General features: G+C 42.2%; 6 protein-coding genes across 6 annotated transcripts; all 6 read left to right on the plus strand.

Moving 5' to 3' along the window:
* Positions 1–4,469: 4,469 nt before the first annotated feature.
* Positions 4,470–5,141, plus strand: LOC138322163 (integumentary mucin A.1-like). The gene has a single exon (XM_069266213.1). The coding sequence runs from the start codon at positions 4,470–4,472 to the stop codon at positions 5,139–5,141; it is 672 nt and encodes a 223-aa protein (XP_069122314.1).
* Positions 5,141–6,143, plus strand: LOC138322164 (uncharacterized). The gene is made up of 2 exons (XM_069266215.1): positions 5,141–5,804; positions 5,926–6,143. Exons 1-2 carry the CDS (start codon positions 5,141–5,143, stop codon positions 6,141–6,143), a joined length of 882 nt encoding a protein of 293 aa, XP_069122316.1.
* A 12-nt stretch (positions 6,144–6,155) lies between these two features.
* Positions 6,156–7,305, plus strand: LOC138322165 (uncharacterized). Its single transcript, XM_069266216.1, has 2 exons — positions 6,156–7,236; positions 7,277–7,305. The coding sequence occupies exons 1-2, from the start codon at positions 6,156–6,158 to the stop codon at positions 7,303–7,305; spliced, it is 1,110 nt and encodes a 369-aa protein (XP_069122317.1).
* Positions 7,306–7,332: 27 nt separating this feature from the next.
* Positions 7,333–19,182, plus strand: LOC138322166 (serine-rich adhesin for platelets-like). The gene has a single exon (XM_069266217.1). It carries the CDS (start codon positions 7,333–7,335, stop codon positions 19,180–19,182), a length of 11,850 nt encoding a protein of 3,949 aa, XP_069122318.1.
* A 210-nt stretch (positions 19,183–19,392) lies between these two features.
* LOC138322167 (mucin-2-like) lies at positions 19,393–22,851 on the plus strand. Its single transcript, XM_069266218.1, has one exon. The coding sequence runs from the start codon at positions 19,393–19,395 to the stop codon at positions 22,849–22,851; it is 3,459 nt and encodes a 1,152-aa protein (XP_069122319.1).
* A 219-nt stretch (positions 22,852–23,070) lies between these two features.
* Positions 23,071–24,126, plus strand: LOC138322168 (uncharacterized). Its single transcript, XM_069266219.1, has one exon. The coding sequence runs from the start codon at positions 23,071–23,073 to the stop codon at positions 24,124–24,126; it is 1,056 nt and encodes a 351-aa protein (XP_069122320.1).
* The last annotated feature ends 486 nt before the right edge of the window (positions 24,127–24,612 follow it).

Raw genomic sequence — 24,612 nt, forward strand, 5'->3', positions numbered from 1 at the left:
ATTCCTTGGATATTTCGGTCCATAAATTATATGACGAGACAATGTACAATAATCAAATGTACATGAGAAACGAAGAGTGAATCAACATTTTGTACGTAATATTCATAGTTAGCTATAACACGTAATAATCGTGATTAGCTATAACACGTAAGAACCGTATTTAACTATAACACGTAAGAACCGTAATTGGCTATAACATGTATACAACCGTAACTGGCTATAACACGTAAGAACCGTATTTAGCTATAACACGTAAGAACCGTATTTAGCTATAACACGTAAGAACCGTATTTAACTATAACACGTAAGAACCGTATTTAACTATAACACGTAAGAACCGTAATTGGCTATAACATGTATACAACCGTAACTGGCTATAACACGTAAGAACCGTATTTAGCTATAACACGTAAGAACCGTATTTAACTATAACACGTAAGAACCGTATTTAGCTATAACACGTAAGAACCGTATTTAACTATAACACGTAAGAACCGTATTTAACTATAACACGTAAGAACCGTATTTAGCTATAACATGTATACAACCGTAATTGGCTATAACACGTAAGAACCGTATTTAGCTATAACACGTATACAACCGTAATTGGCTGTAACACGTAAGAACCGTATTTAGCTATAACACGTAAGAACCGTAATTGGCTATAACACGTAAGAACCGTATTTGCTATAACACGTATAAACCGTATTAACTATAACACGTAAGAACCGTATTTGCTATAACACGTATACAACCGTAATTGGCTATAACACGTAAGAACGTATTTAGCTATAACACGTAAGAACCGTATTTCTATAACACGTAAGAACCGTATTTAACTATAACACGTAAGAACCGTATTTACTATAACACGTAAAACCGTATTACTATAACACGTAAGAACCGTTAATTTAGCTTATAACACGTATACAACCGTAATTGGCTATAACACGTAAGAACCGTATTTAGCTATAACACGTATACAACCGTAATTGGCTGTAACACGTAAGAACCGTATTTAGCTATAACACGTATACAACCGTAATTGGCTGTAACACGTAAGAACCGTATTTAGCTATGACACGTAAGAACCGTAATTGGCTATAACACGTAAACCGTAATTGGCTGTAACACGTAATAATCATAGTTAGTTATAACACGTAAGAACCGTAATTGGCTATAACACGTAAGAACCGTATTTAGCTATAACACGTATACAACCGTAATTGGCTTTTAACACGTAAGAACCGTATTTAGCTATAACACGTAAGAACCGTATTTACCGTAATTTGCTACTCAGTACGTAAGTCTATGTAATTTGATATTTATATAAAATTCAATTAGAATTCCAATACTGTTAAAGAGCCACTTTCGTCGTCCAGTTAAAGAAATGTAACTGGAATTTATGGAATGCAAATCTTAGATACTGATTTACTTTTAGTCGACTTTTTCTTTTAACACTTAATGTACGCTAACACAAGTTTAAGATTGAAGCAAAAAATAAAACATTGCTAATTAGGCCAAATTGTCAAGTTTCAAGCGGTATTTTTACATCCTATTTTAAAACTCGCCTAAAAGGTATATTAGGACAAAACCTTTAAAAACGAAACATGGTATGCCATAGATTGTGTAATATATCAAAAAGACTTTTCATATCAGTTAAACAAATACTAATATCGCAAAATCAATCATTCAAGTTTATTTTTATTGTTCTTGATAAGATATATGCAGTTGTTACTGACCTATATATATACACACACACACATGGCGTTCAAATCAGTATGTATTTATTGAAATTGTATATGATTGAAGACATATCATAAAACGTATTAAATTCAATGTAAACGGAATCTATCAATAAGTCCTCCCCTTCCCAAGCATCAGTACAAGATCATTGTGTATTGTATAACGACTTTAAAACTGTATATTTTTTGTGAAAATAATATACGAGTTTAGTGATTGAAATCATTTCACTCAGTTACACACAGTCGACATAGGACAGTAAACTTAGGTCATTGGGCTATTTAATTCAGTAGGTGGGGATTTAACTAGACGTAGTAAAATCCACATAACTGTGCCCTGTTCCTTAGAACGTTATGGAGTGGCATTTTGTACAATGATCGTAAAATAACGCGACGATACATTCGTGAGATAGAGAGACGGAATGTTGTGCTGTTACGCCTAGGCACTGTACTAGTAACCATGGTCATTTTATACCTATATCTCATCACAAAGTCGGGTTCTAATGATGGAGCGGTTACATATCTAACAACTGCCAACTATCTAACTGATTTACATTAGCAAGTTTTTAATTTGTCGAACTTTAATTTCTAAGACATGTGGAATATGTAATTGTAGACTGTGTGCCGATAGTAAACTAGCTGCGATATTGTTGCTTAAAGACTTCTAAACAGATGGCAAATTTAGTAGATATTCTAAAACGTAGAAGAACGTCAACCATGAAAGTAGACAAAGCTGTATATGACAAAATGTATACAATATACAGTGTATTTCATTTCAAATAAAGGAACATCTACACGTATCTATATACATAATCTGATGCAGAAACTTGAAGAAGACTTGGAAGTCCAAAATAAGACATGGGATGTGGATGGTGGTGAGGGAGCCTCTGTATGCCCCCCCCCCCCTGCCCCCCCCCCCCCCCTGCCCCTGCCCCCCCTGCCCCTGCCCCCTCTGTCCCATGCCTCCCCTCAATGTCACCTAGTTCTTGTAAGCTTTACTGACCGGGGAGTACACTTTAATTTGTTATTTAAACCTAAGGATTACTACACTGATAGATCCAAGTTTCACGCTTCACAGTACAATATGAATATTACTATTGCAACTTGAACGATCATTGGATTTTTATATATCTGATATCAATTCGTTTATTCATTCTTGTCAATTCATTGCTTAAATGGTAACAACATTGTAAAATAAACAACTACACATTACGAGGCACTGTATACACAACTACATACTACAAACCACCCTATTTTCGGGATGATTGGATTAAATTAACGTTTCCATGACCTTTTGTATGCAATTAATTTTCGCGAATTCTAATGGACCGTGAAATTGTGCTCATTGTACAAGTTCATAACATAGCACACTATTTAGATTAACCATTCCATAAGTTGATGGTTAACATTGATAAATTGACTAAAATGTATTTTATTGTATTGTGACATTCTATTTGTCAATTAAAAACATACGTTAAAGTGATTCTTCTTCTTTCAATGTTAAAGATTAAAAGAGCATTAAAAATGATAAATCAAGAGATCTATATATAAAACATTTTGATTCCCACCAGGCCTATTATAATTAGTTCTTTTTATATTCATTTTTGTCCATAACATATTGAAAATGTGTATTCAAGTACCACAATAACACTAGTAGCAGGATTTTATGCATTCATCTTGTAATTTATTTAAAATTATCTTATCAAAACTTCGTAATAGGGGAAAACTATGACAATGACGGATTTTACAAAGGACTACGACATTTCCGTTGAATAAAATCCTCCTTATAATAAAAGAGTATTTAAAAAATGGGGTACATAGTGCGAAATTACACCGTTTAAACGATGGAACACTGCCATTTTGATTTATCAAGAGAGGATCTAATATTTGCAAACTTATCTTTCGTTGATTATTCTGTATTATATATGTAGGTGGCTCAAGGAACATGAGGACTATGGGGAATAGATATGGAATGTGGATGTTTATCTGCCTTCCATATATGTTCCTCCCAGTGATGTCAATGACCACACCAACACATCCGATGGGAGGCATGATGTCCCCAACTCATGCAACAACCTCAACCACAGATGCCTCAAATACAACCCCATTACCAACAACACATTCGATGGAAGGCATGGTGGCTCCAACTCCTGCAACAACTGCCATCCCAGACGCCACAACTACTACCCCAGTATCAACAACGCATTTCATGGGTGGCATGATGGCTCCAACTCATGCAACAACTGCCAACCCAGATGCCACAACTACAACCCCAGTATCAACAACGCATTCCATGGGAGGCATGATGGCTCCAACTCATGCATCATCCTCAACCACAGATGCCTCAACTACAACCCCAATACCAACAACACATTCCATGGGAGGCATGATGGCTTCAACTCATGCAACAACTGCCAACTCAGATGCCTCAACTACAACCCCAGTGTCAACAACTCATTCCATGGGAGGCATGGTGGCTGCAACTCATGCAACAAATGCCAACCCAGATGCCACAACTACAACCCCAGTATACCAACCACACATTCCATGGGAGGCATGTTGGCTCCAACTCATGCAACTAATGCCAACCCAGATGCCACAACTACAACCCCAGTACCAACCACACATTCCATGGGAGGCACGATGGCTCCAAATCATGCAACAACTGCCAACTCAGATGCCCCAACTACAACCCCAGTACCAACAACACATTCCATGGGAGGCATGATGGCTCCAACTCATGCAACAACTGCCATTCCAGATGCCCCAACTACAACTCCAGTACCAACAACACATTCCATGGGAGGCATGATGGCTCCAACTCATGCAACAACTGCCATTCAAGATGCCCCAACTACAACCCCAGTACCAACAACACATTCCATGGGAGGCATGATGGCTCCAACTCATGCAACAACTGCCATTCCAGATGCCCCAACTACAACCCCAGTACCAACAACACATTCCATGGGAGGCATGATGGCTCCAACTCATGCAACAACTGCCATTCCAGATGCCCCAACTACAACCCCAGTACCAACAACACATTCCTTGGGAGGCATGGTGGCTTCAAGTCATGCAACAACTGCCAACCCAGATGCCTCAACTACAACTCCAGTACTAACAACGCATTCCATGGGAGGTATGATGGCTCCAACTCATGCAACAACTGCCATTCCAGATGCCCCAACTACAACCCCAGTACCAACAACACATTCCATGGGAGGCATGATGGCTCCAACTCATGCAACAACTGCCATTCCAGATGCCCCAACTACAACTCCAGTACCAACAACACATTCTTTGGGAGGCATGATGGCTCCAACTCATGCAACAACTGCCATTCCAGATGCCCAACTACAACCCCAGTACCAACAACGCATTCCATGGGAGGCATGATGGCTCCAACTCATGTTACAACTGCCAACTCAGATGCCTCAACTACAACTCCAGTGCTAACAACACATTCCATGGGAGGCATGATGGCTCCAACTCATGCAACAACTGCCAACTCAGATGCCTCAACTACAACCCCAGTACCAACAACACATTCCATTGGAGGCATGGTGGCTCCAACTCATGCAACAACTGCCAACTCAGATGCGTCAACTGCAACCCCAGTATCAACAACGCATTCCATGGGAGGCATGATGTCCCCAACTCATGCCACAATTTGCCATCTCAGATGCCTCAACTACAACCCCAGTACCAACAACACATTCCATGGAAGGCATGATGGATCCAAGTCATGTAACAACTGCCAACTCAGATGCCTCAACTACAACCCCAGTAACAACAACAATTCAATAGGAGGCATGATTGCTTCAACTCATGCAACAACTGCCATCTCAGATGCCTCAACTACGACCCCAGTACCAACAACACATATCATGGGAGGCATGGTGGATCCAAATCATGCAACAACTGCCAACTCAGATGCCTCAACTACAACCCCAGTACCAACAACACATTCCATGGGAGGCATGATGGCTCCAACTCATGCAACATCCAACCACAGATGCCTCAACTACAACCCCAATACCAACAACACATTCATGGGAGGCATGATGGCTCAACTCATGCAACAACTGCCAACTCAGATGCCTCAACTACAACCCCAGTACCAACAACACATTCCATGGAGGCATGATGGCTCCAACTCATGCAACAACTGCCAATTCAGATGCCTCAACTACAACCCCAGTACCAACAACACATTCCATGGGAGGCATGATGGCTCCAACTCATGCAACAACTGCCAACTCAGATGCCTCAACTACAACCCCAGTACCAACAACACATTCCATTGGAGGCATGATGGATCCAACTCATGTTACAACTGCCAACTCAGATGCCTCAACTACAACCCAGTATCAACAACACATTCCATGGGAGGCATGATGGCTCCAACTCATGCAACATCCTCAACCACAGATGCCTCAACTACAACCTCAGTACCAACAACACATACCATGGGGAGGCATGGTGGATCCAACTCATGCAACATCCTCAACCACAGATGCCTCAACTACAACCCCAGTACCAACAACACATACCATGGGAGGCATGGTGGATCCAAATCATGCAACAACTGCCAACTCAGATGCCTCAACTACAACCCCAGTACCAACAACACATTCCATGGGAGGCATGATGGATCCAACTCATGCAACAACTGCCAACTCAGATGCCTCAACTACAACCCCAGTACCAACAACACATTCCATGGGAGGCATGATGGCTCAAACTCATGCAACAAACTGCCAAACTCAGATGCCTCAACTACACAACCCCAGTACCAACAAACATCATTCCATGGGAGGCATGATGGCTCCAACTCATGTTACAACTGCCAACTCAGATGCCTCAACTACAACCCCAGTACCAACAACACATTCCATGGGAGGCATGATGGCTCCAACTCATGCAACAACTGCCAACTCAGATGCCTCAACTACAACCCCAGTATCAACAACACATTCCATGGGAGGCATGATGGCTCCAACTCATGCAACATCCTCAACCACAGATGCCTCAACTACAACCCCAGTACCAACAACACATACCATGGGAGGCATGGTGGATCCAAATCATGCAACGACTTCCAACTCAGATGCCTCAACTACAACCCCAGTACCAACAACACATACCATGGGAGGCATGATGGCTCCAACTCATGCAACAATGCTCAACCACAGATGCCTCAACTACAACCCCAGTACCAACAACACATTCCATGGGAGGCATGATGGCTCCAACTCATGCAACATCCTCAACACAGATGCCTCAACTACAACCTCAGTACCAACAACACATACCATGGGAGGCATGGTGGATCCAAATCATGCAACGACTGCCAACTCAGATGCCTCAACTACAACCCCAGTACCAACAACACATTCCATTGGAGGCATGATGGATCCAACTCATGTTACAACTGCCAACTCAGATGCCTCAACTACAACCCCAGTATCAACAACGCATTCCATGGGAGGCATGATGGCTCCAAACTCATGCAACAACTGCCATCTCAGATGCCACAACTACCTACAACGTCCAGTAACCAACAACACATTCCATGGGAGGCATGATGGCTCCAACTCATGCCACAACTGCCAACTCAGATGCCTCAACTACAACCCCACTACCAACAACACACTCCATGGGAGGCATGGTGGCTCCAACTCATGCAACAACTGCCATTCCAGATGCCTCAACTACAATTCCAGTACCAACAACGCATTCCATGGGAGGCATGATGTCACCAACTCATGCCACAATTGCCATCTCAGATGCCTCCACTACACCCCCAGTACCAACAACACATTTCATGGGAGGCATGATGGCTCCAAGTCGTGCAACAAGTGCCATTCCAGATGCCCCAACTACAACTCCAGTACCAACAACACATTCTTTGGGAGGCATGGTGTCTTCAAGTCATGCAACAACTGCCAACCCAGTTCCCTCAACTACAACCCCTGTCTCAACAACGCATTCCATGGGTGGCATGATGGCTCCAAATCATGCAACAACTGCCATCTCAGATGCCACAACTACAACCCCAGTACCAACAACACATTCCATGGGAGGCATGATGGCTCCAAATCATGCCACAACTGCCAACTCAGATGCCTCAACTGCAACCCCAGTACCAACAACGCATTCCATGGGAGGCATGATGTCCCCAACTCATGCCACAATTGCCATCTTAGATGCCTCAACTACAACCCCAGTACAAACAACACATTTCATGGGAGGCATGATGGCTCCAAGTCGTGCAACAACTGCCAACCCAGATGCCTCAACTACAACCCCTGTCTCAACAACACATTCTTTGGGAGAAATGGGGGTTTCAACTCATGCAACAACTGCCAACCCAGATGCCTCAACTACAACCCCTGTCTCAACAACGCATTCCATGGGAGGCATGATGGCTCCAACTCATGCAGCAACTGCCATTCCAGATGTCTCAACTACAACCCCAATACCAACAACGCATTCCATGGGAGGCATGATGTCCCCAACTCATGCCACAATTGCCATACCAGATGCAACAACAACAACACCAGTGCAAACAACGCATTCCATGGGAGGCAGGATGAGTCCAACGTATTCCACAACTTCGTTAAGAGATTTTGCGACGTTTGTTAAAGAGGCAACTGCTCAATCGGCATCTGTCGATAACACTTTTGTATCCACAACTCAAAATGTTTTACCGTCAACTGCAAATCTGTCTTCCACTGAAGTCTTATTAGGAACCAAAGAATCCACAAGTGAAGTAACGTTCATAACTGAAACTTTATTTAATATAGAAACTTCATCTACAACTGTAACTGAAGCTTCATCTATATCTGACGTTTTATTTACAATTGAAACTTTGTCTACAACTGATGATCCGACTGCAACTGAAACTGAATCTTCAACTGAAGCGTCGTCTAGATATGAAATTTCATCTACAACTGAATCATCGTCTACTGCTGACGTTACATCTTCATTTGTAACTTATTCTACGTTTGAAACTTCAACGTTCTCCACAGAGGAAGTTCCATCTACTATAGCTGCGTCATCACCAGAATCTACGTTTTCAACAGAAGTAACTTCCACTACTGTATCTACATCCTCCTCTACACCCACATCTTCCACTGACGCTACATCTGCCACACAATCAATACCTTCCACTACAGCAATAACAACTACTGAAGCTGACCTTACCACTGAAGTGGTGACAACTGCAGAAGACTCTTTCTTTACCAATACATCATCTGCTGTCGACATATCAACAAAGAATGAAACCACACCAACTAACACTACATCACCTACACATTCTATGGGCGGTATAATGTCTCCAACACATGCCACTCCAACGTTAATGGACACCACCACATCTGTCACCAGAGCATCCACACATTCCATGGGTGGTATGATGTCTCAAACACATGCGACAACTTCTAATACAAATTCCAAAACTACAACCTCAGTCTCAACAACACATTACACGGGAGGTATAATGGCTTCAACTCATGCGACATCTTCATATAAAGGTGTCACAACATCTTCCACAGAAGCAACTGCTCATACGATGGACATTGAGCTTTCGTCATCTCTCGACAACACTTCTACATCCACGACGGATAATAAAATAACTTCAAACATTCCATCGTCTACAGAAAATCTGCCTTCCAATGTAAACGAACTAGGCACCAAAGAATCAACAAATGAAGCAACGTTCACAACTGAAACTTCATCATATATTGATTCCTCATCTACAGCCGTAACAGAAATTTTGTCAACAATTGGAACTATGTCTACAACGAATGCTCCGACAACAACTGAAACTGCATTTGCATCTGAAGCTATGACGACAACCAAACTGTCAGCTAGAACTGAAACTTTATTAACAACTGAAACTTCGTCTACAGCTGACGCTACATCTTCTACTACTTATTCTATCTCTGAAATACCCACGTCCTCCACAGAAGCAGTTTCATCTACTGAAGGGGTGTCTACATCAGAATCTACGTTTTCAACAGAAGTAACTTCCACTACTGTATCTACATCCTCCTTTACACCCACGTCTTCCACTGACGCTTCATCTACCACAAAATCAATATCTTCCACCACAGCAATATCGACTGCTGAATCTGGCCTTACCACTGAAGTGATGACTACTGCTGAAGACTTTGTTAATACGTCAACTGCTACTGACATAACAACAAAGAATGAAACTACACAATCCAATACTACATCATCCACTCATTCAATGGGTGGTTTGATGTCTCCGACACATGCCACTCCATCGTTAATGGACACCACCACCTCTGTTAATGCAGCATCTACACATTCTATGGGCGGTATGGTGTCACCAACACATGCGACAACAACAAGTACAGACACCAAAACTATAACCCAAGTATCAACAACACATTCTATGGGCGGCATGATGTCTCCAACACATGCGACAACTTCTAATACAATTGCCAAAACTACAATTTCAGGATCAACAACACATCCCATGGGCGGCATGATGTCTCCAACATATGCGACAACTTCTGATGCAACAGCCAAAAGTACAACTTCAGTATCAACAACACATTTCATGGGCGGTGTAATGGCTACAACTCGTGCGACAACATCAAATATAGGTGTCACAACATCTGCCACAGAAGCGACTTCTCATACGATAGATCACATTGAACAATCGTCAGCTCTCGAGGACACTTCTGCATCCAAGATGGATTATAAAACAACTTCAAACGTTCCATCGTCTACAGAAAATTTATTTTCCACTATAATAGAACTAGGCACCAAAGAATCAACAAATGAAGCATCTTCATCAAATATTGATGCTTTATTTACAACTGAAACTGAAGCTTTGTCTACATCTGAAGCTTTGTCTACAACTGGAACGTTCTCTACAACTGGAACATTGTCTACAACGGATGCTTCGACTACAACTGAAACTGCATCTGCAAATGAAGGTCCAACCACAACCGAAATGCCATCTAGAACTGAAACGTCATCAACCCCTGAAACTTCGTCTACTGCTAACGTTACATCTTCATCTGTAACTTATGCTAGCGCTGAAACGTCCACGTCCTCCACAGAGGCAGTTTCATCTACTGACGTGGTGTCTACATCAGAATCTACGTTTTCAACAGAAGTAACTTCCACTACTGTATCTACATCCTCCTTTACACCCACGTCTTCCACTGACGCTACATCTACCACAAAATCAATATCTTCCACCACGGCAATATCAACTACTGAATCTGGCCTTACCACTGAAGTGATGACTAGTGCTGAAGACTTTGTTAATACGTCAACTGCTACTGGCATAACAACAAAAAATGAAACTACACAATCCAATTCTACATCATCAACTCATTCAATGGGTCGTATGATGTCTCCAACACATGCCACTCTATCGTCAATGGACACCACCACCTCTGTTAATGCAGCATCTACACATTCTATGGGCGGTATGATGTCACCAACACATGCGACAACAACAAGTACAGATACCAAAACTATAACCCAAGTATCAACAACACATTCTATGGGCGGCATGATGTCTCCAACACATGCGACAACTTCTAACACAATTGCCAAAACTACAATTTCAGGATCAACAACACATCCCATGGGCGGCATGATGTCTCCAACACATGCGACAACTTCTGATGCAACAGCCAAAAGTACAACTTCAGTATCAACAACACATTTCATGGGCGGTGTAATGGCTACAACTCGTGCGACAACATCAAATACAGGTGTCACAATATCTGCCACAGAAGCGACTGCTCATACGATAGATCACATTGAACAATCGTCAGCTCCCGAGGACATTTCTGCATCCAAGATGGATTATAAAATAATTTCAAACGTTCCATCGTCTACAGAAAATGTCTCTTCCACTGTAATAGAACTAGCCACCAAAGAATCAACAAATGAAGCAACATTCACGACTGAAACTTCATCAAATACTGATGCTTCATTTACAACTGAAACTGAAGCTTTGTCTACATCTGAAGTTTTGTCTACAACTGTAACGTTCTCTACAACTGGAACGTTGTCTACAACAGATGCTTCGACTACAACTGAAACTGCATCTGCAAATGAAGGTCCAACCACAACCGAAATGCCATCTAGAGCTGAAACTTTATTAACAACTGAAACTTCGTCTACTGCTGACGTTACATCTTCATCTGTAACTTATGCTACCGCTGAAACGTCCACGTCCTCGACAGAGACAGTTTCATTTACTGAAAGGGTGTCTTCATCAGAATCTACGTTTTCAACAGAAGGAACTTCCACTACTGTATCTACATCCTCCTCTACACCCACATCTTCCACTTACGCGTCATCTACCACACAATCAATACCTTCCATTACAACAGTATCAACTTCTGAATCTGGCCTTACCACTGAAGTGATGACTACTGCTGAAGACTTTGTTAATACGTCAACTGATACTGGCATAACAACAAAGAATGAAACCACATCACCCAAACCTACATCATCTACACATTCAATGGGCGGTATGATGTCACAAACACATGCCACTCCAACGCTAATGGACACCACCAACTCTGTCACCAGAGCATCCACACATTCTATGGGCGGTATGATGTCTCCCACACATGCGACAGCTACCAATACAGATGACACAACTGCAACCCAAATATCAACAACACATTTTATGAGCGGCATGATGTCTCCAACACATGCGACAACATCAGAAACAAATGCCAAAATTACAACCCAAATATCAACAACACATTCTATGGGCGGCATGATGTCTCCAACACATGCGACAACATCAGAAACAAATGCCAAAACTACAACCCAAGTATCAACAACACATTCTATGGACGGCATGATGGCTCCAACACATACGACAACATCAAATACAAATGCCAAAACTACAACACCAGTATCAACAACACATTCTATAGGGGGCATGAAGTCTCCGACACAAGCACCGACTTCAAATATAAATGTCATAACATCTACCACAGAGCCAACTGCTCAAACGATAGATCACATTGAGCTATCGTCAACTCTCGAGGACACTTCTTCATCCACGAAGGATTATAAAACAACTTCAAGCGTTCCATCGTCTATAGAAAATTTGTCTTCCACTGTAATCGAACTCGGCAACATGGAATCAACAAATGAAGCAACATTCACAACTGAAACTTCATCAAACATTGATGCTTCATCTACAACTGAAACTGAAGCTTTGTCTACATCTGAAGTTTTGTCTACAACTGGAACTTTGTCTACAAGGGATGCATCGACTACAACTGAAACTGCATCTACAAATGAAGGTCCAACCACAAACGAAACGCCATCTAGAACTGAAATTTCATCGACAACTGAAACTTCGTCTACTGCTGACGTTAAATCTTCATCTGTTACTTATGCTACCTCTGAAACATCCACTTCCTCCACAGAGGCAGTTTCATCTACTGAAGGGGTGTCTACGTCAGAATCTACTTTTTCAACAGAAGTAACTTCCACTACTGTATCAACATCCTCCTCTACACCCACGTCTTCCACTGACGCTACATCTTCCACTGAATCAATACCTTCCACCACAGCAATATCAATTACTGAATCTGGCATACCCACTGAATCAACGTCTACTGCTGAAGACTTTGTTAATACGTCAACTGTTACTAGCATAACAACAAAGAATGAAACTACACAATCCAATACTACATCATCCACACATTCAGTGGGTGGTATGATGTCTCCAACACATGCCACTCCATCGTTAATGGACACCACCACCTCTGTTAATGCAGCATCTACACATTCTATGGGCGGTATGATGTCACCAACACATGCGACAACAACAAGTACAGATACCAAAACTATAACCCAAGTATCAACAACACATTCTATGGGCGGCATGATGTCTCCAACACATGCGGCAACTTCTAATACAATTGCCAAAAATACAAATTCAGGATCAACAACACATCCCATGGGCGGCATGATGTCTCCAACACATGCGACAACTTCTGATGCAACAGCCAAAAGTACAACTTCAGTATCAACAACACATTTCATGGGCGGTGTAATGGCTACAACTCGTGCGACAACATCAAATATAGGTGTCACAACATCTGCCACAGAAGCGACTTCTCATACGATAGATCACATTGAACAATCGTCAGCTCTCGAGGACACTTCTGTACCCAAGATGGATTATAAAACAACTTCAAACTTTCCATCGTCTACAGTAAATGTCTCTTCCACGGTAATAGAACTAGCCACCAAAGAATCAACAAATGAAGCAACATTCACGACTGAAACTTCATCAAATACTGATGCTTCATTTACAACTGAAACTGAAGCTTTGTCTACATCTGAAGTTTTGTCTACAACTGTAACGTTCTCTACAACTGGAACGTTGTCTACAACAGATACTTCGACTACAACTGAAACTGCATCTGCACATGAAGGTCCAACCACAACCGAAATGCCATACAGAACTGAAACGTCATCAATAACTGAAAATTCGTCTACTTTTGACGTTACGTCTTCATCTGCAACTTATGCTACGTCTGAAACGTCCACGTTCTCCACGGAGGAAGTTTCATCTACTGTAGCTGCGTTATCACCAGAATCTACTTTTTCAACAGAAGTAACTTCCACTACTGTATCTACACATTCCTCTTCACCCACGTCTTCCACTGACGCAACATCTACCACACAATCAATATCTTACACTACAACAGTATCAACTTCTGAATCTGGCCTTACCACTGAAGTGATGACTACTACTGAAGACTTTGTTAATACGTCAACTGCTACTGACACAACAACAAAGAAAGAAACCACACCATCTACACATTTAATGGGCGGCATAATGTCTCCAATACATGCCACTCCATCATTAGCAGACACCACCACATCTGTCACCAGAGCATCCTCACATTCTATGGGCGGCATGATGTCACCAACACATACGACATTATCAAATACAGATACTAAAACTACAACCACAGTATCAGCAACACATTCAATTGGCGGCATGAAGTCACGAACACGTGCGGCAACATCAAATACAGATACTAAAACTACAACTGAAACTTCTTCTAAAACAGAACCTTCGTCCACAGCTGAAGGCAAATATAAAACCGAACCTTCATCCACACCAAAAGTTTCACTTTCAACTGTAGCTACATCTACCACTGAATATACACCTACAACAACGACTATAACTGAAACTACGTCTACAACTGATGCTATGTCTCCAAATGAAACTATGTCTTCAACTGAAATTTCTTCTACAGCTGGAGCGACTACTATAACTGAACCTTTGTCCAAAACTGAACCTTTGTCCACAACTGAACCTCTGTCTACATCTGAAGCTACGTCTACAACTGGAGTTACATCTACAACTAAAGCTACGTCTACCACTGAACCTTCGTCTACACCTGAAATTACATCTACAACTGAACCTCCGTCTTCAACTTTTCTTATTTCTACAAATAAAGCGACACCTTTAACAGAAAAAACATCCACACATTCTATGGGCGGTATGATGTCTCCAACACATGCTACGACATCATCAAGAGATGACAATTCTGTTACACATTCAATGAGGGATATTTCACCCTCAGTTCCTGTAACGACCCTACCTATCGAATCGAAAGAAACCACGCATATTTCTGAAGCTACGTCTACAAGTGAAGACAAGTTTTATACAGAGCCTTTGTCTTTTACCGACACAACGCCTGCACATAGATCTACGCCTACAATCGAAGCTACAACTTTAACGAAAGCGACATCTTCAGCCAATGATTCGTCAATATATGAAACTTCGGCATTAACTGAAATTACGTTCACAACTGAAGCCGGGTTTACAACTGCAATATCCTATTCAAATGAAGCTACATCTACAACTGAAGCTATGTCTAACATGCAGGATTCAACAAAATCTACAACCAAGGATTCGTCTGGAAGTGAATTTACAACAAGAGGTTCGTCTTCAACGAAAGCTTCGTCGACAGCTGATGCTTCAACTACAACTGTAGCTGCATTAAAAACTAGTGATTCGATGTCTACAACCCAGACGAAAATGAAAACGACAGACAATTGGCACACATCTTCACAGAAAGAACAAATGTCTACACAAAACCTGCTGTTCACGTCATCTGCGAGCCAAATGCCAACGGATGAAACACCAATGTCATCATCTATCACTAAGATAGCCGTATCTACAACTCAAACACCGAGGTCAACAACTCATTTGCAGACATCTACAACGGAAGAACCGGTATCTACTTCTCAGATACCGACGTCAACAACTCAAAGTCTGACAACTGAAATACAGACATCTACGTCTCAGGAACCAACTTCTACAATTCAAATACCGATATCTACTTCTGAGGTACCAAAATCTACAACTCAGATACCGACGTCAACAACTCAAATGCCGATTTCTAACACTGGAATACCGACATCTACAATTCTAATACCAATATCTACTACTGCAATACCGACATCTACAACTGAGGTACCAAAATCAACATCTGAAACATCGACATCTACAACTGAAATACAGAAATCTACATCTGAGGAACCAAAATCACCAACTCAGATACCGATATCTACTACTGGGGTACCAAAATCAACATATGAAACATCGACATCTACAACTGAAATACAGAAATCTACATCTGAGGAACCAAAATCACCAACTCAGATACCATCTGAGGAACCAAAATCACCAACTCAGATACCGATATCTACTACTGAGGTACCAAAATCAACATATGAAACATCGACATCTACAACTGAAATACAGAAATCTACTTCTGAGGAACCAACTTCTACAACTCAGATACCGATATCTACTACTGAGGTACCAACATCAACATATGAAACACCGACATCTACAACTGAAATACAGAAATCTACATCTAAGGAACCAACATCTACAACTAAGATACCGATATCTACTACTGAGGTACCAACATCTACATCTGAGGAACCAACATCTACAACCCAGATACCGACGTCAACAACTCAGATACCGATATCTACCACTGAGGTACCAACATCAACATATGAAACATCGACATCTACAACTGAAATACAGAAATTTACATCGGAGGAACCAACTTCTACAATTCGAATACCGATATCTACTATTGCAATACCGACATCTACAACTGAGGTACCAACATCAACATCTTCAATACCGACATCTACAACTGAAATACAGAAATCTACATCTAAGGAACCAACATCCACAACCAAGATACCGATATCTACTACTGAGGTACCAACATCAACATATGAAATACCGACATCTACAACTGAAATACAGAAATCTACATCTGAGGAACCAAAATCTACAACTCAGATACCGATATCTACTACTGAGGTACCAACATCAACATCTGAAATACCGACATCTACAACTGAAATACAGAAATCTACATCTGAGGAACCAAAATCTACAACTCAGATACCGATATCTACTACTGAGGTACCAAAATCAACATCTGAAATACCGACATCTACAACTGAAATACAGAAATCTACATCTGAGGAACCAAAATCTACAACTCAGATACCGATATCTACTACTGAGGTACCAAAATCAACATCTGAAATACCGACATCTACAACTGAAATACAGAAATCTACATCTGAGGAACCAAAATCTACAACTCAATTACCGATATCTACTACTGAGGTACCAAAATCAACATCTGAAATACCGACATCTACAACTGAAATACAGAAATCTACATCTGAGGAACCAAAATCTACAACTCAATTACCGATATCTACTACTGAGGTACCAAAATCAACATCTGAAATACCGACATCTACAACTGAAATACAGAAATCTACATCTAAGGAACCAACATCTACAACTAAGATACCGATATCTACTACTGCAATACCGACATCTACATCTGAGGAACCAAAATCTACAACTAAGATACCGACATCTACAACTGAGGTACCAACATCAACATCTGAAAGATCGACATCTACAACTCAGACACCGATACCTACTACTGAGGTACCAAAATCAACATCTGAAATACCGACATCTACAACTGAAATACAGAAATCTACATCTGAGGAACCAAAATCTACAACTGAGATACCGATATTTACTACTGAGGTACCAACATCAACATATGAAACACCGACATCTGCAACTGAAATACAGAAATCTACATCTAAGGAACCAACATCTACAACTAAGATACCGATATCTACTACTGCAATACCGACATCTACATCTGAGGAACCAACATCTACAACTCAGATACCGATATCTACTACTGAGGTACCAACATCAACATCTGAGGAACCAACATCTGCAACTCAGATACCGACGTCAACAACTCAAATGCCGATTTCCAACACTGAAATACCGACATCTGCAACAACGGTACTAACGTCTACAACTGAAGTATCGATATCTACAACGGAAATGCTGACGACGTCTGCATTGGAAATTCCGACATCTACAACTGAGGAAGCGACCTCTACAACTGGTGAGCCTGCGTATACAACTGAAATACCGACATCAACTACTCGAATACCGACATCTATAACGGAAACGCCGACATCAACAACTCGAGTACCGACATCTACAACTCAGGCACCAACGTCTACAACTGCTGAACTTATGTCTACAACTAAAACACCGAGGTCAACAACTCAAATGCCGACAACTACGACTGAGTCACTGACGTCTGCAAATGAAACAACGACGTCAACAACTCATATACCGACATCTACAACTGACGAACCGGTATCTACTTCTCAGATACCGAGAACTCGAATACCGACATCAACAACTGATATACCGACGTCTGCAACTGATGTACCGGTACCGGTTTCTACAACCAAAATACCAACGTCAACAACTCAATTTCTGACAACTGAAATACAGACATCTACATCTGAGGAACAAACTTCTACATTTCGAATACCGATATCTACTACTGCAATACCGACATCTACATCCGAGGAACCAACATCTACAACTCAGATACCGATATCTACTACTGCAATACCGACATCTACAACTCAAATACCGACATCTACAACTCAGATACCAACGTCAATAACTCAAATGCCGATTTTTAACACTGAAATGCCGACATCTACAACTGAGGTACCAACATCAACATCTGAAATACCGACATCTGCAACTCAAATACCGACATCTGCAACTCAAATACCGACATCTGCAACTCAAATACCAACTTCTACAACTGTGGTACCAACATCAAAATCTGAAATACCGACATCTGCAACTCAAATACGGACATCTGCAACGGAAACGCCGACGTCAACAACTCGAATACCGACAACTACAATTCGAATGCCGACACCTACAACTGGTAAGCCTACGTCAACAACTAAAAAAACCGAGTTCTACAACTGAGTTCCCGAGTCTACAACTGAAACACCGACGTCAACAACTAAAATACCGAGTTCTACAACTGAGTTACCGAAGTCTACAACTGAAACACCGACGTCGACAACTCGAATACTGACATCTACAACTGAGTTACCGAAGTCTACAACTGAAACGCCGACGTCAACGACTCGAATACCGACATCTACCGCTGCTGAGCCTATATCTACAACTGAAATGTCGACATCAACAACACCACAGTCTACATCTACAGTACCCACGACTACTACTACAGCGTCAACAGTATCTACCACACACCCTCCAATGACACCTGTACCGAGGGTTACAACAACACCACAGTCTACATCTACAGTACCCACGACTACTACTACAGGGTCAACAGTATCTACCACACACCCTCCAATGACACCTGTACCAAGGGTTACAGCAACACCACATTCTACCTCTACAGTACCCACGACTACTACTACAGCGTCAACAGTATCTACCACACACCCTCCAATGACACCTGTACCGAGGGTTACAACAACACCACAGTCTACATCTACAGTACCCACGACTACTACTACAGCGTCAACAGTATCTACCACACACCCTCCAATGACACCTGTACCGAGGGTTACAACAACACCTCAGTCTACATCTACAGTACCCACGACTACTACTACAGCATCAACAGTATCTACCACACACCCTCCAATGACACCTGTACCGAGGGTTACAACAACACCACAGTCTACATCTACAGTACCCACGACTACTACTACAGCGTCAACAGTATCTACCACACACCCTCCAATGACACCTGTACCGAGGGTTACAGCAACACAACAGTCTACATCTACAGTACCCATGACTACAACTACTACAGCGTCAACAGTATCTACCACACACCCTCCAATGACACCTGTACCGAGGGTTACAGCAACACAACAGTCTACATCTACAGTACCCACGACTACTACTACAGGGTCAACAGTATCTACCACACACCCTCCAATGACACCTGTACCGAGGGTTACAACAACACCACAGTCTACATCTACAGCACCCACAACTACTACTACAGCGTCAACAGTATCTACCACACACCCTCCAATGACACCTGTACCGAGAGTTACAGCTACACTACAGTCTACCTCTACAGTACCCACGACTTCTACTACAGCGTCAACAGTATCTACCACACACCCTCCAATGACACCTGTACCGAGGGTTACAACAACACCACAGTCTACATCTACAGCACCCGGGACTACTACTACAGCGTCAACAGTATCTACCACACACCCTCCAATGACACCTGTACCGAGGGTTACAACAACACCACATTCTACATCTACAGTACCCACGACTACTACTACAGCGTCAACAGTATCTACCACACACCCTCCAATGACACCTGTACCGAGGGTTACAACAACACCACAGTCTACATCTACAGTACCCACGACTACTACTACAGCGTCAACAGTATCTACCACACACCCTCCAATGACACCTGTACCGAGGGTTACAACAACACCACAGATTACAACTACAGTACCCACGACTACTACTACAGCGTCAACAGTATCTACCACACACCCTCCAATGACACCTGTACCGAGAGTTACGGCTACACCACAGTCTACATCTACAGTACCCATGACTACTACTACAGGGTCAACAGTATCTACCACACACCCTCCAATGACACCTGTACCGAGGGTTACGGCTACACCACAGTCTACATCTACAGTACCCACGACTACTACTACAGCGTCAACAGTATCTACCACACACCCTCCAATGACACCTGTACCGAGGGTTACAACAACACCACAGTCTACATCTACAGTACCCACGACTACTACTACAGCGTCAACAGTATCTACCACACACCCTCCAATGACACCTGTACCGAGGGTTACAGCAACACAACAGTCTACCTCTACAGTACCCACGACTACTACTACAGCGTCAACAGTATCTACCACACACCCTCCAATGACACCTGTACCGAGGGTTACAACAACACCACAGATTACAACTACAGTACCCACGACTACTACTACAGCGTCAACAGTATCTACCACACACCCTCAAATGACACCTGTACCGAGAGTTACAGATACACTACAGTCTACAACTGCAGTGCCCACGAATTCTACTACAGCGTCAACAGTACCTACCACACATTCTCAAATGACACCTGTACCGAGGATTACAACAACACAACAGTCTACCTCTACAGTACCCACGATTACTACTACACCGTCAACAGTATCTACCACACACCCTCCAATGACACCTGTACCGAGGGTTACAACAACACCACAGTCTACATCTACAGTACCCACGACTACTACTACAGGGTCAACAGTATCTACCACACACCCTCCAATGACACCTGTACCGAGGGTTACAACAACACCACAGTCTACATCTACAGTACCCACGACTACTACTACAGCGTCAACAGTATCTACCACACACCCTCCAATGACACCTGTACCGAGGGTTACAACAACACCACAGTCTACATCTACAGTACCCACGACTACTACTACAGGGTCAACAGTATCTACCACACACCCACAAATGACACCTGTACCGAGGGTTACAACAACACCACGTTCGACATCTACAGTACCTACGACTACTACTTCAGCGTCAACAGTATCTACCACACACCCTCCAATGACACCTGTACCAAGGGTTACAATAACGATGTCTACATCTACACTACCCACGATTACTACAACAGGGTCAACAGTATCTACCACACACCCTCCAATGACACCTGTACCGAGGGTTACAACAACACCACAGTCTACATCTACAGTACCCACGACTACTACTACTACAGCAACAACTACTCCAACTACGTCCTCACCAACCACAACATCAACTACTCCAACCACGACTACACCATCAACAACAGAAACAACGACTCCAACTACAAATACACCATCAACAACAACAACTTCAACTACGACCACACAAATCATAGCAACAACTACTCCAACTACGTCTTCACCAACCAAAACATCGACTACTCCAACCCCGAATACATCATCAAAAACATTAATTACTCCAACCACGACTACACATTCAACAACAATAACTACTCCTACTACGACCACACCAACAAAAACATCAATTACTCCAACTACATCTAAAGCATCAACGACAATAACTACACCAACCATGATCACACCAACTACAACATCAACTACTCCAACTATGATCACACCATCAACAATATCCACTACTCCAACTACGACTACACCATCAACAGCAACAACAACTCCATCTAAGACTACACCAACAACAGCAACAACAACTCCAACCACGACTACAGCAACAACAACAATAACTACTCCAACCACGACTACACAATCCACAACAACAACTCCAACTACATATACACCATCAACAACAACTTCAACTAAGACCACACGAACCACAACATCAACTACTCCAACCACGAGCACACCATCAGCAACAACTAAACTCCAACCACGACTACACAATCCACAACAAAAACTCCAACTACAAATACACCATCAACAACAACTTCAACTACGACCACACGAACAACAACATCAACTACTCCAACCACGAGTACACAATCAACAACATCAAATACTTCAGCCACGACCACACAAAACACAACATCAACTACTCTAACCACGACTACACCAACCACAACATCAACTACTCCAACCACGAGTACAACAATCCATCACATCAACTACTCCAACCACGACCACACCAATCAAAACATCAATTACTCCAACCACGGCTACACACTCAACAACAACTACTCAAAGTACGACCACACCAACAAAAACTTTAATTATTCCAACCACGTCTAAAACATCAACAACAACAACAACTACACTAACCATGACCACACCAACGTCAACAGCAACTACTCCAACTATGATCACACTAACGTCAACATTAACTACTTCAACCACGACTTCACCATCAACAATATCCACTACTCCAACTACGACTACACCATCAACAGCAACAACAACTCCATCTAAGACTACACAAACAACAGCAACAACAACTCCAACCACGACTACACCAACAACAGCAACAACTACTCCAACCACGACTACACAATCCACAACAACAACTCCAACTACAAATACACCATCAACAACAACTTCAACTTCGACCACACGAACCACAACATCAACTACTCCAACAACGACCACACCATCAGCAACAACTACTTCAACCACCACTTCACCAACCAAAACATCAACTACTCCAAGTGCGACCATACCGACCACAACAAGTACTCCAACCACGCCTACACCGTCAACAAAAACAACAATTCCAACCACGAGTACAACATCAACAACAACAACTTCTCCAACCACGACCACACCAACCACAACATCAACATCTCCATCAATGACACCTTCTCCAACTACGCCTACACCATCTACACAATTCACAACAACTCCAACCACGACTCGGTCAACAACAACAACTACTGCCACCACGACCACACCAACCACACCATCAACTACGACATCCACGACTACACCGTCAACAAAATCAACCAACACTACTCCGTCCACAAAAACAATTCCAACTACGACAACACCATCTACCACTACACCCACAACGACCACACAATCCACAGCAATAACTACTTCAACTAAAACTACTACATCCCAAACAACTTCAACCAAGGCCACACCATCCCTAACAACTCTATCCATGACACCTTCTTCGACTACACCATATAAAATACTTACTCAAACCAGAACTATACCATCTAAAACAACTAATCAAACCCCGACAACACTATCTAAAACAACTATTCAAACCACGACTAAACAATCTAAACCAACTACTCCAACCACAACAACACCGTCCACAACAACTGATCAAACCACAACTAGATCATCCACAAGAACTACTCCAATCAAACCATAACTACATCATCCACAACAACTTGCAACCACAACTACACCGTCCAAATCAACAACATTAGCCACAACAACACCATCTACAACAACTCCTTCAACCACAACTACATCATCCACAACTATTACTTCAACCACAACTACACCGTCTAAATCAACTACATTTACCACAACAACACCATCTAGAACAACTCCTTCAACCACATTTACACCATCCACAACTATTCCAACCACAACTACACCGTCTAAATCAACTACATTTACCACAACAACACCATCTAGAACAACTCCTTCAACCACACCATTTACACCATCCACAACTACTCCAACCACAACTACACCGTCCAAATCAACTATATTTACCACAACAACACCATCTACAACAACTCCTCCAACCACAACTACACCATCCACAACTACTCCACCACAACTACACCGTCCAAATCAACTACATTAAACACACAACACATCTAGAACAACTCCTCCAACTACAACT

Source organism: Argopecten irradians, chromosome 4 (assembly GCF_041381155.1).
Source record: "Argopecten irradians isolate NY chromosome 4, Ai_NY, whole genome shotgun sequence".
In the NCBI taxonomy this organism is placed as follows: Eukaryota; Metazoa; Mollusca; class Bivalvia; order Pectinida; family Pectinidae; genus Argopecten; species Argopecten irradians.